Source organism: Fundulus heteroclitus, unplaced genomic scaffold, assembly GCF_011125445.2.
Source record: "Fundulus heteroclitus isolate FHET01 unplaced genomic scaffold, MU-UCD_Fhet_4.1 scaffold_468, whole genome shotgun sequence".
In the NCBI taxonomy this organism is placed as follows: Eukaryota; Metazoa; Chordata; class Actinopteri; order Cyprinodontiformes; family Fundulidae; genus Fundulus; species Fundulus heteroclitus.
Genome location: NW_023396888.1, coordinates 48,620 through 71,668, shown reverse-complemented (window position 1 = coordinate 71,668; position 23,049 = coordinate 48,620). Strand labels below are relative to the sequence as shown.

General features: G+C 40.5%; 1 protein-coding gene and 1 long non-coding RNA gene across 2 annotated transcripts in view; one reads left to right on the top strand and one right to left on the bottom strand.

Annotated features, from left to right (window-relative positions):
• The first annotated feature begins 14 nt into the window (after window positions 1-14).
• The window catches only part of abcb7 (ATP-binding cassette, sub-family B (MDR/TAP), member 7), a 40,892-nt gene continuing 17,857 nt past the window's right edge, over window positions 15-23,049 (top strand). Inside the window, exons 1-8 of the mRNA XM_012855406.3 lie at window positions 15-164; window positions 3,049-3,132; window positions 3,239-3,316; window positions 4,430-4,549; window positions 12,447-12,579; window positions 17,250-17,518; window positions 19,381-19,469; window positions 19,656-19,743. Of these exons, the coding sequence (XP_012710860.2) occupies window positions 15-164; window positions 3,049-3,132; window positions 3,239-3,316; window positions 4,430-4,549; window positions 12,447-12,579; window positions 17,250-17,518; window positions 19,381-19,469; window positions 19,656-19,743 (1,011 nt within the window). The remainder of the gene's footprint in view (window positions 165-3,048; window positions 3,133-3,238; window positions 3,317-4,429; window positions 4,550-12,446; window positions 12,580-17,249; window positions 17,519-19,380; window positions 19,470-19,655; window positions 19,744-23,049) is intronic.
• LOC118560712 overlaps window positions 8,199-23,049 on the bottom strand; it is a 54,888-nt gene continuing 40,037 nt past the window's right edge. The window contains exon 3 of the long non-coding RNA XR_004929544.1: window positions 8,199-8,296. This is a non-coding gene — a long non-coding RNA (uncharacterized LOC118560712). The remainder of the gene's footprint in view (window positions 8,297-23,049) is intronic.

The following is a 23,049-nucleotide window of genomic DNA, read 5'->3' as shown; positions in this document are numbered from 1 at the left end:
CTCCGCCGTTAAACATGGCGCCGATGTTGGCACCGCTGAAATGCGGCTTTCACTTCCAAAGACGAAAGCTGGCGCTGCTCGTTCGCCAGACGAGCTCGCATCACGTTTGGAGCCAGCGCGGCGCCGACGACGGGAGACATTACAAGCGACAAAACTCATATGTGGTGAGGAAACGGGGCGGGTTGGTCGGAGAGGACACAGTCTCCACGCAAGGGCAGACATAAAAGTGTCTCTAACTAACTTTAAGTGGGCGAGAAAACAAGTAACTGGCCTCGTTTAGTCGCCCTTTGTTGGTTATATGACAGAATATTTGCTGACACGGAAAAAGTAACTTTTTTTCTATAGCTGGGCGATAAAAGTTTGAGGTAGCTAGCTGCTAACTCGCTGTTAGTGATTTCTAACCTTCCTGTTTATTAAACATGGATGTCAGTGGCCGCTGCACAGCGTGTCATTAGTCCTGATATTGTTATTTACGTGCCTGAGCGTTTTGGATTCGACGCGCGAGCTTAACCGTGGAGTCTCGCGGTAGTAGTGTCGGTCACGTGGCTCCAGGTCCATCTGACAGGTTAGATAAGACCCTCTGTCCCACCCAGGTTCACTGGTGCAGCAGCTGATTTAAGGGTCATCTCGTGTCAGCAGACCTATTGATTAGGCATGGAACAGCGCCAACGCTGTGGTGCAATTTGAAGCCGACAAAAACAACTTGGTTCTCCGTCTAATTCATTTTAGTTTACTTTCAGTTCCGTTTATTTCTACGGGGACATTTTACAAAACAACCAGGTCCAGTTTGCATGCAGAAACATGTAGTCTGGTCAGTCCATCTTATTAAGAGATGCATAAATGGCAATTCAACGCTTTTTATAAACCAGTGCACTCCAGTTTCTGTGCCGATTGGTTTAAAAAAAGTTTGCAGTCAGGATGCATTATTGAATTATTTCCAAAGTCACCATTCAATCCCTTTTGCTGATTTCATTACTATGAACAGCCGCTAGTCTTCGTTGGATTGCGCTCACATTCATTATGAATTGACATTTTCTCACGACAAGAAGAAGAACCACGGAGCGGGTTTACGGAGCAAAAGGAAAATACAAGGTTAAAAACAAGCTTGCCCTCTGCACCACCCACTCACCTACATTCATAAAAACACACCAACTCACAGAGACCTCTGATTTACGCATCGTTGTAGACGATGTAGACTAATAAAGTTTATGTTTCTTCTATGTTTACCATAAATATGTTTGGAGGTCAGAAATAAACTGCAATAAATCTCGTATATACACACTATAGCTCTAATAATAAATGTTTTGAATTATTTGTGCAGCAGTTGGAAGAATTTTTTAAGATAAAGCGGCCAAATAATGTCATGCCTTTCCGTTTTTTTAAAACCGTGAAACCGGGGTATTTATACTCGAGCTTATCACACTGCGAGATTGTTCTACTGGACCACGTCTACTGTAGTTGCTACACCAGTCCAGTGTTATCCAGACTTTTCACTCAAACTTGTCTGATGTGAAAGTGAAACGAACACCAAAACACCCCCACAGTATGAGGCGGCCTCATCAGTAATGACATATATTGAGTGGTGACTGATTCCTATTAGACGAGAGGCTTTGAATACAAACTTGGGTTGGTATAAGACACAGGCCTATGTCTTAGACATGTAGAGGCTTGGTAGCCTCGGAGCAAACTTCAGCTGGTCTATAACGCGTCTTTGATTCATCCAGAAAGCCCGACTCACTTGTGTGCTGCTGTAGATGGTACAGATCTTTTTGTTGTTGGTAATGACAGTGAAGCTGCTACAATCAGGCGAGTTGGACCAAAAACTCAGAGTATTGTGTTGAGCATAGAAGCAACCTGGCAATAACGCAAGATTTGTTACAATGTAAATGATTAAAAAGCTTCTAATATGGTGTGATTGGAAAATAAACTATTCAATATTTGCTCACTGGCTTTTCCCACAACTCTATATATAAATATAGTAGTCGGTACAACCGTAAAAACGTTTCACTAGGGGTTAGGGTTGCTTTAAGCCCTGTGTGCTATTTTAAATCGATCCACTATTAACTATCAGCTCAACCTCTGTTGGTGTGTCTGTAGTTTTCATCCTAAGATCTCAACCTTTCTATTGCACCCATTGTTCTTAGGATTTAGTGGGTTTTCAGAGATTTAAGAGCATACAAATAATTTAAGAGCATAAAAATAATTTGAATAAAAGGCAAAGAGCCTGCGTAAAAAGAAAATGTTTCAAACGATCATTTGATTTATTATTTGGAAAAAGGCTACCCTGGCATGGCATAGAGTCTTCTACAACTTTTTGGATGAAATTGGGTCATTTGATGGACTGGTGACGTGTCCACAGTGGACCCCGCCTCTCGCCCAGTGACCTCTGGAGATGAGGACCGGCTGTTCTGGGTCCTTTTGTGACCTCCTGGATGAGTTGTTGATTCACTCTTGGAGTAATTCTGGTGGGCCGCCACTCCTGGGAAGCTTCACCGCTGCTCTGTGTTTTGTCCATTTTTGTGACTCTCACTGTGGTTCACTGGAGTACCAAAGCTTTAGAAATGGCTTTTTGACCCTTTCTAAACTGATAGACGATAGTAACGTTATTTCTCATCTGTTCCTAAATTATTCTCCAGATTGGAGCATGATGTGTTACCCTACTTTTTGTGAAGCTGGGTTCCATTTCCGCAAAATTCTGGTTTCTACATGTCAGACAGTAACCAGGGTACTGAAACGTAATCCAACCAAAAGATTATTATAATTATAATTTCGAGTTTGGGTAGGTTGGTGTAAATATCTTTTTTTTTTCTTCTTCTTCAACAATTACAAAACTGCTTTTAGTATTTACTCAGATTTTCTGTGTCTGACGTCACAATTTTTTTTTTAAATCTGAAACATTTTAAGTGAAACGACGGGGAAAAAAACATGCATGCGAGCAAATACTTTCTCTCAGCGCCGTATTTGCTCTGCTTCAGCGTGTTCAGCCTTTTTAAAACAGACGCGACACAAAAACACGGCAGCAGTCTTATGAGGCCTCTTGTGTTTCAGCTGAGCTCCCTTCCACACCTACGGACAGCGACATGGAGCACAAACAGAATGGAGAGCAGTCGGCGGATTTTAGAGGGAGCCAAAGTGAGTAATGTTTTATTTATTTATTTATTTTTTTTATTTACAAACGGCTGAAAACAAGTGCTTTCAAAGACAATCCTGTAATGACTTTATTCTGATGTTTCTACAGCATTCGCAGGTCATGGACAAGCGGACATGTTGGCACGGCAACGCGGGCAGCGGTTTGAGTGCAGACCCCAAAAATGTGGTGAGGGCCCGTAGCTTTGCTCAGTCAGCGATGGAAAGTTTCGTGCTGATGTGTGTATTCTCTGCCATCAAACACGCAGCAATTGGAAGTCTTAAATGAGGGATTAATGTAAAATTAGCGCTGGTGTCAGACAATGAGCATGGAGGGTATTGATTTGACATTGTCAGAGTTAATCTAGCTTTTCATCCCTTTGACTTACAGGTGGTTAATAGTGGCGAATGGGATTCCTGTAAAGCTGCATCTGAATACAGTGTCGTCATTTGTATCTGTGCTCATCAAATCACCATTAGATAGATTTTCAAAAGATTTCTTGAGGCTTTTAAATAGATTTTAAATGTCACAAACGTCCGCGTTTGATAAAAAAGGAAAATATTGATGAAGCAGGTTGATTGGCTGCTTTAAATCCGCCCATTTTACCACCATAGCTCTAATCTGGACAGTTTTTGTTGCAGTTTTTATATAAATTACAATATTATATAGTATATATTTTTACATGTTGTCATATTTACAGTCTCTTTACGTTGTATATTAATCAGTAGATCTCCCTTTGCAGTGTAACACTTTGCCTGGTTGTGTTTGCTTCGAGGCGGATGATGGATCCCCTTTGAAAGTAATTTGCTCCAAGGGGCTGCCACACAGCAGGGCTGTAACATGGTGCCACCATATTGAGTGGATTAGAGGAATTACCGCGTATTCTGTGGCCTGCCGAGGGTCCCCGTGGCAGATGTGTGTGGAAGTGTGGGTAAACAGCCGCGCTGGCACATGCGGAATCTCAGCCTCAGCTGGGATGACAGCCCAGGTGTCTCCTGGGAGTTGTAGTGTCAGGCTGGATGCCCAAGTCCACCTGGAGACTCTCTCGTTGTTGTCGTCGGATCTCTCAGGGGAGCCCTGCTGACATTTGATGTTCCATGTGTCTGCCCACAGTGTCGTCTTAGGGTTGCTGCGACTGTCACACTGAATGCAGAATGAGCGTTACTGGCCCATATTTACAGGCCCAAGGCAAATTAGAAAGTTAAAATCATCATACACACAATTTTATTCATGTTTCCCGTGTTTAACAAGAAAGATTGGAAATTATCTAATATTTTGTTTATTTTTGTGTATTTGCTACAGCTGAAAGAAGTGAATTCTGCCAAGATTCTCTCTGCAATGATGACCTACGTGTGGCCAAAGGACCGGCCCGACCTGCGGGCGCGCGTCATCATTTCGCTTGGCCTTCTAGCGGGAGCTAAGGTAATTTTATAGAAAAGTTTATGCTAGTAGATTTGGTGACATTTGGTCCATTTGCCTTTCTATTAGCTTTGCTGTAGATGTTATTTTATTTCTTTTTTTTATTTTGTTTCTTTTATTTTTGTGGACCTGTACAGCACTTTGGGCACTCAGCGTGTGTAAACGCTTTATAAGAAATTTTTTATTTTCTTTGCTTAGTGGGTGCCGGATCATTGCACATTTAGCCGTTTTATACCCAGTTATTTAGGTACAAAATGGAGCCAGTTGCCATGGTAGTTTTCGTACTGCCCATTTATTAATTTGGACCCATCTTTGTGATGTTTGGTGGCTGCTTTTGCAGCCAATTATTTACAGTAAATTTCCTTAATCTTTTTATAAAGTCTTTTTTGGAAACGTGTGGCTTTGATAATTGTTATCCGCCAGCATGAAGTCCCTCAGAGTTCGTCTTTGCTTTGATCAGAGGGCTGCACAATGTCAGGGAGACCCGTTATCCCAAAGCTAATAGCATAGAGCTATGATGAAATTGATTAAGATGTTTTTTTTTCCTTCCCTTTATTAAAATTTAAGCATCACTGTGACATCTCATTCACTGATAATATACATAAGGTAGGAGCTTTAAGGCTAATGGAAGTCTGCACACCAGGCAGAAATGTTATTGTTCTGCCGAATTTGACTTGATGGTACTTGAAAAATTATACCTTTCCTAACTTTGCAACCCTAGCAGTCCATTGCAAAGGTTCACATTGCAAGCAGTGATAGTGTGATGCCAAAAAAATAAAATAAGAAACACAAAATCCAAGTCTGCATTTCAGAGCTAAAAGAAAACTGGAAATTCAGTGCCTGCCTACTGTTACCGATGGAGGGAAACAATTAGCATGGTTGAAAGGAATACTGCTAATACAGTCAACTTTGTGTTGTATTCTTAGGCAATTAAAACCAAAGTGTTCTTGTTATGCTATCCACAATCTCCCCCTTTATCATCAAATAGGGTATATTAAGGAGGCTGTTTAACAAGAGTTAAAACCCAGGTTTTATGTAGGTTGTTTTAGTTATTAGGTGAGTAAAATATTGGGATATGTTTTAATTTATGTCAATCTTAGGTTACCATCACAATGGTCTCAAGAAGGTCGTTAATGTTTTAAATGTAACTTACTGTAACTCGCAGAAGTCCTGGTGAACATACTTATTTTGCTTTCTGTATCGAGTGAGCCGTAGAAACAACACCCAGGGTTTTGTTTCCTGTAGTTGGCTTTGTCCTGAAAATCCGCGGTGGAAATCTCAATGATTGCATGAAAATGGTAATCGATGTTGAACAAACAAACTTAATAAACAAGCTACAAATTGCTATTGGGGAGTCTCTGGACTCAGAGTTCAAAAATCCGCCATATAGGAGTGATTGAATGAAGCAACAACGGAGAGGCTTTCCTTTTAACTAGAGGGCAAAGTGTTTTTACAGGCAGGGGGTCAGGGACAACCTGTTAGGGCACTTTGAGTTTATTATACCATTTACTGCTGATTCCATAAATGAGTAATAATGAAACAAACTACCAGAGATCGCCTGTGGTGTAGAACAGAACATGCTTGAAATTCATCAAGCCTTTCCAGGGCACATTTTGCAGCACTGTTTCTTTTAGGAAGGCTTTTTCCATGTTGTTCCCACTTGACATCTCTGGGACCTACTGACCTTGGCTTTGGTCCATCAATGCTTTTTTTCCCCCCCTGGAAAGCAGTGATGTTTTTTTTTTTTGTTAAGCAAGGGGAAAATATATATTGCGTTTTTGTTGTATTGCTATTGACGCTTCAGATTGATAGCCTATAAATGCTAACCCATTCCTGAATGTTCTGATGACAATATCGGTTATGAATAACCCCAGGTTTTCTGACTCTTATTTCTTATTCCTCATCATCATGTCCTCACTGCTCTTTCAGAGCTTCAGCATCTCAGCCACTAAGGAAAAAAATACCCATTGCTAGCACTGAGGGTAGAGAAAGTCAATCTAACAGGCCAAATAATATCACTGGGATGTAGGATTTGTATGCAAGGGACTTAAAATATTATGTGCTGCCAGATATTCCATTCAAGCCATCGTTTTGCTATTGCAACATTGCGTACGTTATTACTGCAATCACATTTACCATTTGATAAATTGCGCAGCTCTGATTTAGTAGTTTCTGAGTTCTCCAGCATGATATGATCCTGCTTTTTAGAGACCTAAAGGTCCAAAGCACATCAAAATAAACCTAAAAAATACCAGCAGCATGCTAAAAATCTAAAGTGGGTAAACTTTGTTTGAGGCATTTTTTTTTTTTTTTTTAAGAAATATTCGAACAACTCTGCCCTAAAGCATACAACACATCATCCAAGGACGGCAAACAGCAGTGACTAATCCATGTAGAACAGGATGTGCCTGAACGCCAGTGGTGACAGTCAGCCACTTCTCCGTCTCAGTCCCTTCAGAAATCTTCCTTCAGTTCGAGCACCGCTGCCAGTAATCAGGCATGACCCTTGATCTGTCTTCATTCAATCTCCGCTCTTTAAAGCTATAGTTGGTAATCCTGTTCAGAAACACTTATGTCATATTATGTGAAATGGTCCATCCATCCTGAAAGTGGTCAGCACATCATGTATTCAGATACATAATCTCACCCCCCCCCCCCTCTTTCAAGTTTCAGGGGTTATGACCCTATCTATTGGTTGTCCCACATGCCAATCATTCTGACGCACCCTTCGTAACGCCGCTGTGCGTGCTCGTTCCTTGTTAGTGTCCAATTGCTGGCTGCGAATGCACACTTCTAATGTTTACGTATCCAGTTAGCTTAGCAGTTAGCTTTGGTGTTAGCTGTTCATTGTAGCTCTGCTGCTCTCACTGTATGCTTTAAAAATGGCTGAGAGTCGCAAGAAGTGGACCGTGTTTATTTTAATGAGAAGAAGAGGAAGACCTCAGTAGAAAGAAATAAGACCAGAGTAGATTTGGAAGATTTTTTTTGTTTCACGCGATCCCCTTGAGGAGCCGAAGAGCAGGTTAGGCGGTCTATGGCATGCGCAGTTTTTCAAAAAGGGACTTGGGGAAACATCCATAAAAATTGCAGACTACCTTTTTTAATTTTAATTTTCATCTGTTTATCTGTTAATCTGTTTGTATGCCCAGCGACAGACTAGGTGACCAGTCCAGGGTGTACACCGCCTCTCACCCGGTGAACGCTGAAGATAGGCACCAGCACCCCTCGCGGCCCCAATAGGGATGGACGTGTTAGATAATGGATGGATGGATGTTTGTATGGCATGTGATAGAAGTTGTTTGAAGAATAATACAGGATTTTTGTGACTGAGGAATGAAAACCTTTAGATTGACTCTATATTCATTAGGTTCGCATTAGGTATAATACCAATGATAACTAAGTAACACAAGTCCCAACAGCAATATATCGTCTGTTCTCTTTAACATACCGTGAAAAATCTGTCAAATAATTTCAGAGTCAAAACAATATAATACACTGAGCAATAGCTATCACATTGCTGTGTTGCAGATGAGTCCAGTTTGTTGCAAAAGAATATAAAAGATTAGAGGCCCTTTTAAATTCAAGAATTCAAGGTGTTACAAACCAAAAGCTTTGAAAAAAGGACAGAGCTTAAAGTGTAACTACCCCCTGGACTAGAGCCGTACTCAGCAGGGTCATGTGATGCAGTCTTGTTGTTATAAGGGGCTCCGATTTCCGCCACAGCAAAGTCTGCAGATCCAACCGTATTTACTGTAATGAAAGAACACTCATAAAGTAGTGAATATGCTACATATATGGATCTAGACCTGTGCTTCTGCTTAAAGTGTCAAACAGGAATAAGGTACCAAAAATCTGAAGACAATTTCAGGATAGGGTTGTTACAGATAATAGGATTTAATAGTTGTAGTAAAGGTTACTCAAATGTCCCGAATACTCTTTGAAAAAAAAGCCATAAATTTGTTGAAACAAAAGTACATTTCAAATTAAGAATGTGTAGAAAACCCGGACAATATTTGGAAATAAACTTGCAAGTTGTTGCAAAACAGATCGCTTGAAGCACTGGTTTAAGTTTTAAATATTCCCCTCTAATCAAATCCTCGCTCTGCATCAACTACCTTTTTGCTGAAACATCACGAGCACTTGCGTTAAGTGATTGCACTTGGAGGAGACGCCATGTAAAACTAAAAGCGGCGTGCATTTAAAGCAGTCTTTTAAATAATTAATTGCATGCATCAATCAGTGCGTGATGTGTTTTCTCTTCCTTTGTTGATAGTCTCTAATTTACACCCTGGAAAATAATCACAAATTCAAAGCTCCCAAATAAGTGTGTCCTGCTGCCGCCCAGCACGGCTCCCTCTGGCGTGTGCTACAAGAGTGGGGGGGAGCGAGTGCACACAATCCAATCGACTCCTTCTATTTTCCTGCGTGGTCGGAGTTAACCTCCATTTTACCAATTTGTCTGTTTGAACCGAAACCACCCGTTGTGTGGATGCAATTTTTAAATCAACGGAATAATTACGCGGTTACAGTGCATCTCACCTCCGCGAGCCACATTATCAGTGACATTTCCATTTCAAATGAATGATTATACACAAGTTGGCCTCGAACGAAGCCCTCTCTGTGTCTCTGTGCCCGTCTGGTGTTTCGTGGCGTAAGGTAAAGCTAATTCTCCGTAGCCCGAAGCCTTTCTCTGCTACTTGACACCGAATCTCTATTATAGGATGACATATCGCCAGGTACGGATTGACACAGTGTCAATTTAATCTCCAGTGGTTGCCGTTAATGGATTAAAAGAGCGCATCCAACCTTATCGTTTATTAGTGGCAGGATTGAGGACATGTTTTGGCTCTGCGATAATAGGCTCGGGCTATTTTTGTGTCATGTTCTGTTGTCTTGGTAGCAAAGTGGTAGATATTGTTTTTCCTTTGGGGATTCAGAGGACTTCTATTGTCTGAGTGTAATACCCATGTGTACGACGCGAGAACCCTGGGGATGTGGCTTTTGGCAGGATAAATGGCTTTGCTTTTACATTGGCTTTAATTGATTTGCGCAATTTATGAAGAATATTTAATGGGGAACTTGATAGTTAAGGAAAAAAAAAAAAAGGAGCCTGGAAACCTGCTCGTGTGTTCAGGGTTTGGCGGTTCAGCGTGAAAATGCTGCGCCGTGTGATGCAGCGTTGGCTGCGTGTCCTAATGTGCAGCGGACCGCCCAGACTGAGTCACACAGCTGTCCCTGTGCTTTTAATTAGCCCTAATAACCATTTCAATTCCATTAGCAGGACGCAGCAGCTCCTCTCCAGCATTACCAGATCCAGTACAAAAAGAGCATACACATACACACGCACAATAACATGACACAAAATTGTGTTAAACCTGCACATATCCTCAAAAATGCACTTACATCGTCAGTGTTGGATTTTCTGTGTACATTCCTGCTCCTGGAGTGTGAGGTGTGCATGCACAAAAGAGGCTTAAAGAAACACGGCTACGTTGTCAACTACATTTTAAGCCAGAGGACCTTATGTGTTTTTTTTTTTTTTTGTTTTGTTTTTTAATAAGTTTTTTAAAGCGCATTTAAAATGACCGTGGAAACCCAAGACATTACATTCACTTATCCACCCAGTGTTCTGATTAAATACAGATGCATTTGAAACATTTTTGAGAATTACTGAAAATGTGATTCATTTCAGTAATTAATTTCAAAGGTAAAACTAATTTACTACATAGATATATCGCCCACCAACTGAATTGTTTTTGTGTTTCATTTTTGTTTGAAGTTGATGATTATGGCTCTTCTACACGTCTGCTTAGCAACTACAAGTGAGCATAAATTGATTCCCAGAAAGTATCAGAGGGCTAAAAGAAGACGGCAAAACATTTTAATAGCTGTTGCCTCAGTTGGAGGTTCAGCTGAGGTCTGGATGACCCTGAAAACACGATTGAAGAGGATTTCATTGGATTTCTGAAATGAAAAATGAAAACATGTTTTTTTTTTGGGTTCAAAAGAACCTCAGAAGCATTTACCAAACACTGGGGTGTTTGTCCACTGGGTGTACACTTGTTAATGGGTATTGAAATTATCTTGAAACAAACAAGGTGTGTTTGGATTAAATTCCTGTGGCCTGAGTTAGGGAGAGGGGGGACATTTAATCAAAACTGTGTGTTTGGAAGAAGATTATCAGTGTGGGAGTAGATCTTTTCAAATACATTTTTTTTCTACTCTTTATAGAAAAGGAGCCAAAATGGAGAAACTATTCTCCTTTTCCATTAGCACCAATTCAGAGAGGATTACTACGGGTCAATTCGCTTTTTTGGCTTTTTCATAAGTAACGGTTACGTGGAACCATTTCTGTTTTTAGTGTCTGTATTTATTTTGTTCCAACAAGTCGGCTCAAGGCATCAGAAGACAACTGGTCATTGATTCGCTAGGGGGCGGAGTCACTGTTCTTGGGCAACTAGAGCAACTCCAAAACAAGAATCAGACCCGCAACATTTAAGAATACACACAACAGCCTCATCAGATACTGAACGCAGATGGAAACCCTCAAAGTCCAACGCTGAGGCGGCCACATTTTTGTGCTTGGCGGCTGATGGAAAACGTTACGTGTCGGACTCTTCGGCGCTCACGTTGGCGTGGTCTGCAGTTGTGATGTAAAACCTCCCTGAATCAAGCCGACCGGGATCGAATCAATGTGCCACCGTGGAAGAGGAGCAATAGTTGCCCTTATGCTGTCGAAGAGTCTTTATAGCATCTTCTCTGAGGAAAGAAAAATGTGTTGGCCACATAATAAGTCCAGCCTTTGTTGGTCTCTAGGTTGAATATTTACCAAGTTTTCCTCTTTGTCTCTCCTACTTCAAGATGTTTGCTGGGCATATTTCAGAAGGACCGTGTCTTTTACAAACTATTAATTCAATTCATGCACAAAACAAAGTCCATAAAGACGCGTATGAGCAAGTTTGGTGCGGAAGACGTGGGCTGACTGCAGAATCATGAATGCAACCTGATAGAATACCTTTGGGATGAATTGGGGCAGGGGATGTAAGCCAGACCTTCTCGTCCAACATCACTGTCCGACCTCACTAATGTGCTTCAGGAACAATGGTCAAATATTCCCATAAATGCACTCCTAACCCATGTGGAAAGCCTTCCCAGAAGAGTTAGAAATCTTCAGGCACGCCAGAAAGGGATATTACTCAAAACAATGCTTCTGTAACGCAGAGGAGCGACTACTTTTAGTAGTAAAGTACAGATTGGTTGCATTTTAAAATACAAACCGGTTTGGAAAGTTTGTGTGGCAAAATTCACTGATTTCTTTTTTTAGTTTTAATTAAATATTTAATTTACTGCTAAATTATAGCAGATATCATCTCAAGGCTCTTTACATGATGGGACTCTGCAAAAAGAGAACTAAAAGTAAGTAAAATTTTCTTGGCATTAGTACATTTTCCTTGGATTGAGCTGCTAAATAAGACTATTTGCCAATAGAATGAGTATTTTTACCCCTAAAATAAGATAATTGGATATCTGGCACTTGAAATAAGTGATGGAGATGAATTCTTATTTTAAGTGCAAAAATCTTATTCCTTTGGCAAGCAGTCTTATTGACCTAATCAAATCAAGCAAAAATACGCTCATTTCAAGAAAATTGTACTTTTAGTTTCCTTTTTCCAGTGGAGACACAGTTCAGAAATGACTGAAATCAGTCCAGTTCATTCCAGACTCATATCATGCAGTCCGATACAATCACACTTGTATTACTCTACAATCAAAGCGAGTTGGTCATATTTTGTTAGTTTGTAATAACTTGTCTGTCCAAGGAATCCCAGCCACACGTTGAGCTGTTTCCACGTTTCTCCCTTCCCGCCTCCTAATAGCGGCTCTTTGTCTTCCCTCCCAGCTCACCAATGTGATCGTGCCCTTCATGTTTAAGTATGCGGTGGACGAGCTTAACCAGATGTCGGGACACATGCTGAACCTGAGCGACGCGCCAAACACCGTGGCTACCATGGCGACGGCCATGCTGATAGGCTGTAAGTGCACGACTCGTATTTCGCTGCCAGGTGCTGCGCTCGTCCGAGGAGACTGCAGGACTCTGTGGCGTACATGCTGACCTTTGCTACAGCATTCATATGAACGCCGCTACGCAACCTCTTCTGCATTTTTTTTAGCCGTTCTCTGCGTTTGACTTCATCCCTTTTTATAGAAGTTGATACATCTTTATCCAGAGGCGGATGAATTTCTTATTTTTAGTTTCAGAAATTTTTTTATTTTATTATTTTTTTATTTTATTTTTATTTTATTATTATGCTTATCTACTTTATTATTATTATTTTTTTCTAAATACAAGAAAATCTGACTCCAACAAGCGGTAGCATTAACATCCACTTACAGAGTTTTGCAAATGTATTCACACCCTGTGAACCTTTTCACAATTTCAACTCCAAGTTTAATTTAATTGAGATTTTATGTATTAGAGTGACAAAGTGGCACATTATCCTTAAAATAGATGAAAAATAATACAGGGTTTCAAAAGGTTTTCAAAATAAATGCAATGAAGTATGTAGGGCTGGGTGAAAAATTCCAATCTGCAACTCCTAAAGATTTAATGTTAGAAAATAAAGTGTTTTTTTTTTTTTTTTTTTTTTTTTTTTCCTATGCACCTTCCTGGGCTTCCATGAAACTTTGCTCTATATCAGTCCCGAAAAGGGGAAAGTGTTTTGGTAATGGCATCCAATGTTGAATATATGTTTAGGAAAATATATTATCAAAATGCTGCAAAGAGGAGTACCTAAGATGAGGCACTTTATTTTTTTTATTTACTTATTTTTTTTAAGTTTGTGTGAAGTTACACAAATGAAGTGAAGTCTGCTTTACAACTAGCAGCTAATATTTTGTTACATTTTCATTATTTACTATGGCGAGGCCTTCCATATTGTCATGTAAGCATGTTTTAAAGTAATAAGTTGTACTTACTCAAATCAGGTCAAATCCCAGAGGAGATTATTGAAATAAAAGTACGTTTTAAAAAATTATTTCAGCAATTTGTTTTTATGAAACAAAAAGGGAAGAAAATCGAATACTAATTGAATTCAGTATAAAAAGATTTTAGACTTTATTTTTAAGCCACAGCGCTCAGCCCTAGAAGTACGACATGTTTGTCTTTTTCTCCCTAGGTCAGTAGTGTTTTTAACTTGCTTTCACTTCAGTTTCAGTAATACATCTTAACTGGCTTTATATATCTCAACGCTCAGTTAGATTGCCTTAAAAGTATCTAAGTCATTTCTCCAAATTTTGTCCCAAATTATCAATTGGATTTCCATTCTAATGCATGAATATGTTTAATATAAACTGTTCCATTTTGCGCTGGCTTTCTGGAAGGCACCCTCTTCTCCAGCCTCTAACAATTTTCTTCCAGGTAGGACTGGGCGATAAATGGATTTAATCGATTGATTTAAATGTACAATATTTGAAGATTTAATTTTTGGAAAATCGGGATTTTATTTTTACAAACACACTCATTGGGAATCATGAAGAATACAGCGTGCAATGCTGAATATATACAGTATTTTTAGGAAAATATATTGTCAAAATATTGTAAAGAGGAAACTTACCAAATATGAGGCACTTTATTTCCTTTTTTTTTAAGTTAGTTTCAAGTTACACAAGTGAAGCCTATTAAATCATTGTGTGATACCACTAGCAGCAAACATTTCTTTATATTTTAATAGTTTACAATGACAGAGCTGCCATCTTGTTTTTACAAGCATGTTTCACAGCTTGTATTCAGTTGCACTTAATTTTTTTTCTGAAAAAGAAATGAGGGGGAAAATGTATAATTTGGATTTTTTATAATAAAATCTGAGATTTTATTTTTAGGCCATATCGCCCAGCCCTACTTCCAGGATTTCAATGCCGTGTATCCCAGTGGGGATGATGTGCGTTGTCACACATCACGTTTCCTTTATAGCAGTTTTGTTTCTTGGCCAAAAGATATATTTTTGGTCTCATCTGACCAAAGCACCGTGTTTCACATATCTGCTGTGACTCCTACATGGCTTGTGGTTCGGGTGTATGATATCAGGAAAACATGGAATTACAATAGTTTTGCTGAACATCACTATGTTGGAGGTTATGAGTAACCCACATACTCTTGACTCATTTCATTCTCCCTTCATCATTGAATTTCCTCATGATTTTTCTGGGACTTTAAGGATCTTGGCCACTGAACATGTGCATCTTGTGTGGGCTCTTAGTCGCTAGGCTGTTCGGCTGGCCAAATGCATTATTGGTATGCTAAGTGTCTAGAAGAAGAAGAAGATGATGAGGGCAATTATGCATTGTGTCAATGCATTGCACAAAAAATATGATATTCTAAAGAAGATTGCATCCAAGCAATCCTTTGCTATTGATATTCCACACAATATATTATTGCAAACCAATATAGTCAGAAGCTCAAGCTTAATGCAAACAAGAGTCACAGCATGCTTTCAACAGGGACCTTTTTTTCCCCACTCCAATTAATTGATAAATTTGTGGATTTCCAAACTAATAATTGTCCTGTGAACAGACTGGATCTCTGCAGCTCCTCCAGAGGCTTCATGCTCCTCGTCGCTGCTTATCTGATTAACGCTCCTTTCCTGGCCCGTCAGTTTAGGTGACAGCCATTTCTTAGTTGGTTTGCAGTAGGGCTGCACAATTAATCGCATTTGCAATATAATCGCAATTTAAAAAAACACAATTTCCAAATCGCAGAGCTCTGCAGTTTTTGGCTATGTAACAATTAGTGAATCAGATGTCCTTCAGGTGTCGGTAAAATGTTTAAAGTGGGTTTACCTCCACATGGAAGGGAAGAGAGTTGCAGCAGTGAGATATTCTAATTTTATTATTTGTTTTAGAGTTTATATAATTGTACTGTTTTTACCAGAAAGGTTCAGGAATCTCACCATAGCATTAAGTTCTGGTCAATCAGTTTAATACACAGACTTGCTTGTTGGTTGCACTTTATGTTGAACAAGGATTGATGTCCAAATCAATGAAAAGCTGTTCTCTTGAATAATATTCTGCTTAACAAAAACATTAAAAGTCCTTGTCTTAAATAGTCCTTGTTTACAAACATCTTTATCTAGAGGCCATTTTTGTTCCTTGTGGTTAATGCGGAGAAAAGTCAAAATCAAATTGCAATTTTGGTTGAAATATATCGTAGGCAGAACGCAATCATTTCTGCTCCGAGTTGAGATGCAGTGGCTCTTTTAGCACCTGATCTACACACCGATGAAACAAAGTTATTTGTTGTTTTTCTATGTTTAAAAAGACATGATAAATTAAACTGGGGAAAAAAATTGCATTAAATCGTAATATTAAGATAAAAAAAATTACAATTTGATTGTTTTCCAAAATCGTTGAGCCCTGGTTTGCAGCTGCACAGGCGGACTATATGTACTATTTGAGTGACTTTTGAAATAACAGCTTGTTTATAGAATAAATTGGGTGCTGTGCAAATTTGACTCTTTTTAATAACTTTTTTAAAATGTGCTTTTTTTGTCTATTACATGTAAACTCCTCAAAATACCGTGAGGTTTGTGATGTGACAGGAATGGGGGGGGAAAGTTGTGAACATTTAGTAAGATGCTGCCCATTTAGGAGGGATGTGGGGAACAATCACAACACAAATCAGTGTTTTTGTTCCTGCTTTTGGACATTCAGGCGCGTGGATCTGAAGCCTGCAGTGTCTCGTGTAATCTTGCTGTCAGGGTTGCACTGTGCCCATCATACCTTGTCAGATGTGGACACATTGTTCATTAGATGAGCATTCCTATTTAACGCCACATTACAGCCCCGTGAAGACCAACAGACGGAGAGATTATCACCCTGACTTTGGTCTCAACAGACTGCTCATGTGTTCGCACAGCTTAGAGGCAGCATGTATCTTTTCGGCACAAACTCTTATCTATCTGCGACAGCCACTCTAGCCGTGCAAATGTGTCACAATTGTCTGCGTTTCGTGAGATCAAATAATTGCCCTCGTTTTTTTATAGATTTTTTTCCCCTGTGTGCGAAGTTGCTAATTTTATTTAACTACGCTTGTTTAAATGAATCATGTTAAGTATAAATTTAAGCAATAATTAAAACGGTGTAAAGAAAGACCGCTTTCGTTGCATCCCACCCTCGTCGTTTAGAGAAAGTGTCGGAGTGCTGAGTCGAAGCCTGGTAATTGAAAACTTTCCATGACACTCTCTTTTAGTCCGCCTCCCTCTTCTAGTATTCTGATCACACTTGTGACCCGCGCGCACACATTATTATTTATTTTTTTTGAGCACGCTCAGACACCCTCGCTGTCTTCAGTCTGCTGTGTATTGGGGCTTTGCAGAGCATCATAGTATGTAATTACTGGTGGGAGGCTGTTGCTGGAGCGCTGCAGCGCTTGCAGGCCAGCGATGATTTGTAAGATAGGTCCCTCCACCTCATGCAGCCTTTCGCTTAGTGCAGTCAAAAGGCCTGAAAATCTCATCTGCTTCAGTATACAGTAATTCACTTCAGGGTGTTAACGTTTAAATGACATTTGTGTCTTATTTCAGAGCGGTTATCTGTGTGGTAGATAAAGGTCACACATGGTTTCTGTACCATTCAAACCTCCCTGCTTTTCACAGGAGGTGTCCTAAACCCCCCCCCCCCCCCCTCCTCGTCTCCTCTGCGTCCCCAGATGGTGTCTCTCGGGCTTGTGCGGCGTTCTTTAACGAGCTGAGGAACATTGTGTTCGGCAAAGTGGCCCAAAGCTCCATCCGCCGCATCGCCAAGAACGTCTTTCTGCACCTGCACAACCTGGACCTGGGCTTCCACCTGAGCCGCCAGACGGGGGCGCTGTCCAAGGCAATCGACCGCGGCACCAGGGGCATCTCCTTTGTGCTCAGCGCGCTCGTCTTCAATCTGGGACCCACCGTCTTCGAGATGGCCCTCGTCAGCGGCATTTTGGTGAGTGTTGGGACTGAAAACAACGGTTTCGATCGTTTGATCATCCACCCATGAAACATTTTCCCAAAAATCTTTGGGATCATGAAGATGGTCGACTCACTTTTTTAGGTTTTCTATTAGTACCAGTTACATGGAACTGACGTCTGAAGCCTGTTGGTCGATGATTCGCTAAGGGGTGGATTTACTTTTTGTTTTTGCTCCAAAACAACAATCAGACATGCCATTAGGACGGGCGATATGGATTAAAAAATAAATCTCCGATTTTATCATACCATATCCGATTCATTGATTTTTTTTTTTTTCCTCCTTTTTGTTTCATAAAAAGAAAATTAAAGAAATTATTTTAAAACCTTGCTTTTTATGTCAAGCATTTCGTCAGGGAGTTGACCTGATTTCAAAGTGCAACTAAAAACAAGCTGTGAAACATGCTTGTAAAACAAGATGGCAGCCGTGCCATTATAAACAATGAAAATATAACAAAACTTTTGCTGCTAGTGGTATTACACATTGAGCTAAGAACAGGCTTCACTGCACTTGTGAACTTCAAACTAAGTTGAAAAAAAAGTAAATAAGTAAATGAAGTACCTCGTATTATGGTAAAAAAAAAAGTTTCTACTTAACAATATTTTGACAACATATTTGCCTAAACATATATTCAGCATCACATGCTGTTCTCTTCATGGAAACCCAATGAGTGTATTGGCAAAATAAAATCCAGATTTTCCAAAAATGAAATCTTAAAGAATTGTAAATTCGAATTAATCGATTAAATCGATTTATCGCCCAGCCCTACCTGCCATATCTAAAGAAAAACAGACAACATCCGTAGCAGCTACCTGAGAACATCATTAGATCCTGAATGAAGACGGAAGCCCCCCAAACCAATAGTCTGGTCCAACGCAGAGGACCGTTCAGCTTTATGCTTGGCGGCTGATGAAAAACTCTCAGCGGTGTCTTGGTATGTCGGCCGTACCCACGGTGGCATGGTTCTCGGTTGTAATGGAAAACCGTCCATCTAGAACTGAATCGAGCCGACTTTTACCAAATCAAATCGTCATCATGGAAAAGAGGCATCCGGACTCTCGTTCAGTTCTTTCTAAAAACGTTTCAACACCTATCCAGGAGTCGTCGTCAGTTCTGCAGGCTCGCACCCTCAATTCTTTTTTTACATAAAATAAATAATAATTTTAAAGTAGGATTCATAAAGCTTGAATGTTTATCTGTTAAACTAATTGCATTTTATGTGCTGGAGCTCCAATAAAATCACCCGAATGACCGTCCAAGGCTCAGCTTCATTTTACTTTTTCTTGGACAGTCAGTTCACAGATGTCGTCTTGTGATTTTCTACACTTTTTATTTTTTTTATTTTTTCCTGCTGGGTTGTCTGTGTCGGTAACATCACGTTGACATTTCCTGCAGCCGATTGTCTGGAAATAATTTTCGGAGATGTTGTCTCATTTACATTGTAAATGGGGTTTGAACTTGTTGGAAGGATGGTCCATTAGTGTCACTGATGAATCCCACAGCTTTATTGCAGCTTAATGTCCTCCTGAGCACACCCCACCCCCCCCCCAAGCCTCTTTTGACGCCACAGAATGAAGGGTTCTACTAGGATTTCACCCTGTTGGCGAAAGATCGTCCAGAATTTTCTCTTTCGGGGTCCCCAAATTCAAAGCGTTAGCCTGATTACTTCCTACAGTTTTCTGTCTGAGTGACTGTTTAAAAAGACTACCCCTTTAAAAAAAAACCTGCGTGATACCAGTATTGGGTCACTGAGCATGATGGTGGTTTCTGGAGGTTTTATTCCAAAATGTCGAGTTACTGCACATAAAGATGCCCTGTCTTGCTCTTCTCTTCCACAGTATTACAAGTGCGGCGGACAGTTTGCAGCAGTGGCCTTGGGCTCCTTGTCAGCGTATACTATTTTCACAATTCTTGTTACTCAGTGGAGGTAGGAAGATTTCTGTGACTTCTCTGTCTGTCTGTAGGTCAGGATTGTTATTCCTTGACAAGCTCTGTAAATACCTCAGTGTGGCTCCTTGTGCTACCGGTAAAAAAAAAAAAAAAAGAGTCACCCACTGGCTGAAGCGTACTAATGAAAGCACTCAGGTCACCGTGCATGTGTCTCTGCACACAGGACTCGCTTCCGCATTGAGATGAACAAAGCAGACAACGCAGCAGGAAATGCAGCTATTGACTCACTGCTTAACTACGAGACTGTGAAGGTGAGTTACCACCCTCTGACCCAGCCACGCTTACAACACCTCTGCCTTTCTCTGCTTTACCACTCCTGACCTTTTCTTTTTCCTAAACATTGATAATTAATCCGGTTAATTTCTTGAATTATTTACTGTTGATTTCGTCACAGCTGACTCACTAAATTCACTTTTCTGGCTCTGTCCGTTCTTGTTCCACCTTAAAATTATCCCCTTTTTTTGGCTCCTGTCAATCCGGTCACAACAAATGGACTGAGCTGTTTTGGACTCTATGAAATGTTTTCTCCTCAGGTCCAGTCAGTGACACAGATAATGCTGTAGGTTACTGCTCTGGCTCAGATTTCTGCTATTCCAGGCTGTTTTCATATAGAAATGTCAGCTGACTGTTGATGTGTTCACGTTGCAGCTTTTACCCTTATTGTTTGTGTCACATTGCTGTAAATAACCTGGTCTTGGTCTACACCCCCACCACCTTCCGTTTCCACCGCCAAATGGGCCGAATTTTCCTTTAGTACAGCAATATCTTCATTTTATTCATGGCCGTTCAGCTCCAGCCACAAATCCGCTGTGCAGCCGTGGTGACGCGCCTGCTTGTAACATCACATCAGTCTAGAGCAACTTAGGGAAACAGTGCAGCTGCTAACGTTTACCAGCCTCCAAACTTTACTTACCGGACCAGTTCCAATTATAACTTCCACTAGCAGGAATACACAGCACATCTCTGACCGAAACTGCTGACTTAATTTTAGCCTTTACAGCAGAAGACAAGGAGATGAGAGAGAGGTCGAGTTGTGGTCTGTAGGTAAACGAAGGTAGGCTGTAAAGATCACGGTACCGTTTCTTTACGTCAAAGAGATGGAGCGGCTGCTGGACCGAGAGCAGAGTGCCAGGTGGAAGCTGCAGGTTTTTTCTCTCTTTGCCTGTAGCAAACCTGTTATTGTATGGGGCTCAAACGGGCACGTGACTTTGCAAATGCCATCGCCATTTTGGGTGGGTCCAGGGTCACCTAATTCTTTGCTTAAAGAGAAAACTCGTCATTTCAGAGTGTCGGCCGGACAAATGTGTTTAAAGTAAATTTAAGCCTGGCATCCAGTCTGCATTTACGTTGCAAATATTTAGGGGCTCATTGGTTAATTTGTTTATGAAGTAGGAATAATTCACAAAGGATCTCCTTTATTTTCACTTTCTTTGCTACCCTTAGTGGGCTAGGCTAGCGCTAGCTGGCTTTAGCATAGTCTGTTGAGTGCTCTGTGTGAAACAATAACAAGCTTTGAGAAACACACATGTCAATTATTACTTTTAATTTACCGCAGTTATAATGAAATATCACAGTTAACCTCCAAGGAGTGAGGACAATTTATGACGTAATGTCTAAATTAATTAATACTGTGGAGGATCTCCTTTACTCCTGTTTTTATAGCCTCAGCTGGCTAGGCTAGCGCTAGCGGTCTGCTGAAAGCTCCGTGTAAAACAGCACAACAAGCTTTGATTCAAACTTACCAGTCTAATAATAATTTTCCAAAGTGATCGTGTGAACGAGTGTGACAGTTAATGACACAGCATGTTTTTACCTTGTTTTTAACTTTTTAAAACCAGAAAACAAAGTCAGAGTTGGGGATGAAGGCTATGTATACATAAATAAGCAAAAGCTGGTTTCCTGATACCCGGGTTTCCCAGGATGCAGTGCGGTGGTGACGTCACCCTTTCAAGCCCCATACTTTCTATACTGGAGCGGACGAATGGACTTAAAGTCAGAAGTTGCGTCACCGGGCCAAACCATTTTTGTGTTTAGGATGTGGGGCCAGGCGGGTTCATGACCACTATTAGAACAATTAGAAAGGAAAAAATACATGAAAAACGTTTTTGTAACTTCAATATGAGGACTCTGTTCTTATTCACAATATGCCTACTTTGAAAAAAAATAAAAAGATTATTTCCCAAAATTTGCATTAGAACCGTGATAATGTGATCCACCACCCCCACCCTGGTGGCAATTGGTGGTATTTTTTTAAATCCAATATGTTCCATGATAAATATTTAAACTTGCATGGATGAAAAAGACCAAGACTGCTGAACTCTGTTTAGCTTTCCTGTTTCCTTGTGAAGTCTTGCTCTCCCCAACAGCCTGAATGGACCGCCGACACATGGTAGAAAATCAGTTTCCTTTTTAGGTATTTAAAACCAATAGTTAAATTTTTGACTCTCCTCTAATAAACAGCATCCACACCTGAGTTTTTTTTTTTTTTTTTTGTAGCGCAACATACTGGTCTTTGAGTCTGACTGGCTGGTTATTGGTCAGGGAAGATCCAGCTGAAAATGAGCAGAATCCCATCACCAACCCATTTCTCAGTGCATTTCTAGCTTGGAGAAACTTCAAGAAAGTTTATCTTGGAGCCTTAAGGAATGAAGCTAAACACTGATTACCAGGCTAACTAAAACGATAGGAACTCCTGTTTAAATGTTGAAGCTGGTGCACATTTCCCCCAAGGAAATTCAAAGGAATTGAAAGTGTTTTACTAGACCGGGTTTTGAGCGCTGCTGTGGCCGTTCCAAACATATTTGGTTCCAGTGTTATTTTCCTTGCTGTGTAATTTTATGTCCTGTTTTCCTTAACATCTTGTTCCGTGTTATTTTGTGTCATCTGTGTCAATGCGGCCAGATTTAGCATCACTCTCAGCTGTGAGTGTGCATATGTAATTAGATCTCCACCCACTCATAAATCCGTTCCACTTCTACAAAGGGCTGCATGAGAACCTGAGCGCGGTGCCTCGCGCTGCTTCGGTTTGTCTTCCATGTGCTACTTTCTGATTCCCCCCTCCGATTTCACTGCATTTTCTTATATGCAAATCGGCTGTAAGTCGGTGGCTGTGCTGCTCCACTGCTGTTAGCTAGAGGAGCAAATCGCCCACTTAACCCGAGCTGGGAAACAATAGTGCAAACTAAACAAACAGTGCTGCAACAATATTAAGTAATTGGCAGCAGACTTGTAGATTGTTTTCTCTTCTTTTACGCGTTATATTTATGAGGTGTGTACGCGGCTGACGCATGAGCTATTCTCTCTTAATGATAGCTGTCTTAATTATAATTAGCGCTGGTTGTGTAGGGTAACACTCAAGACGGCTTTACGTTCTCCGTCGTTAATGCAGGCATCTGTGGAAGCTGCTACACGTGTAAATAGAAAGAGAAGCCGTTCCAGCGACGAACACTCAGCTGTAATTCTTGTTAAGAAGTGATGATTAGGCTTCACTGCCTAATATCTGTAGCTTGTTTGTGCCACGGTCGCTCTGCTCTGTCACAGCTTCAGATCTGTTGCCA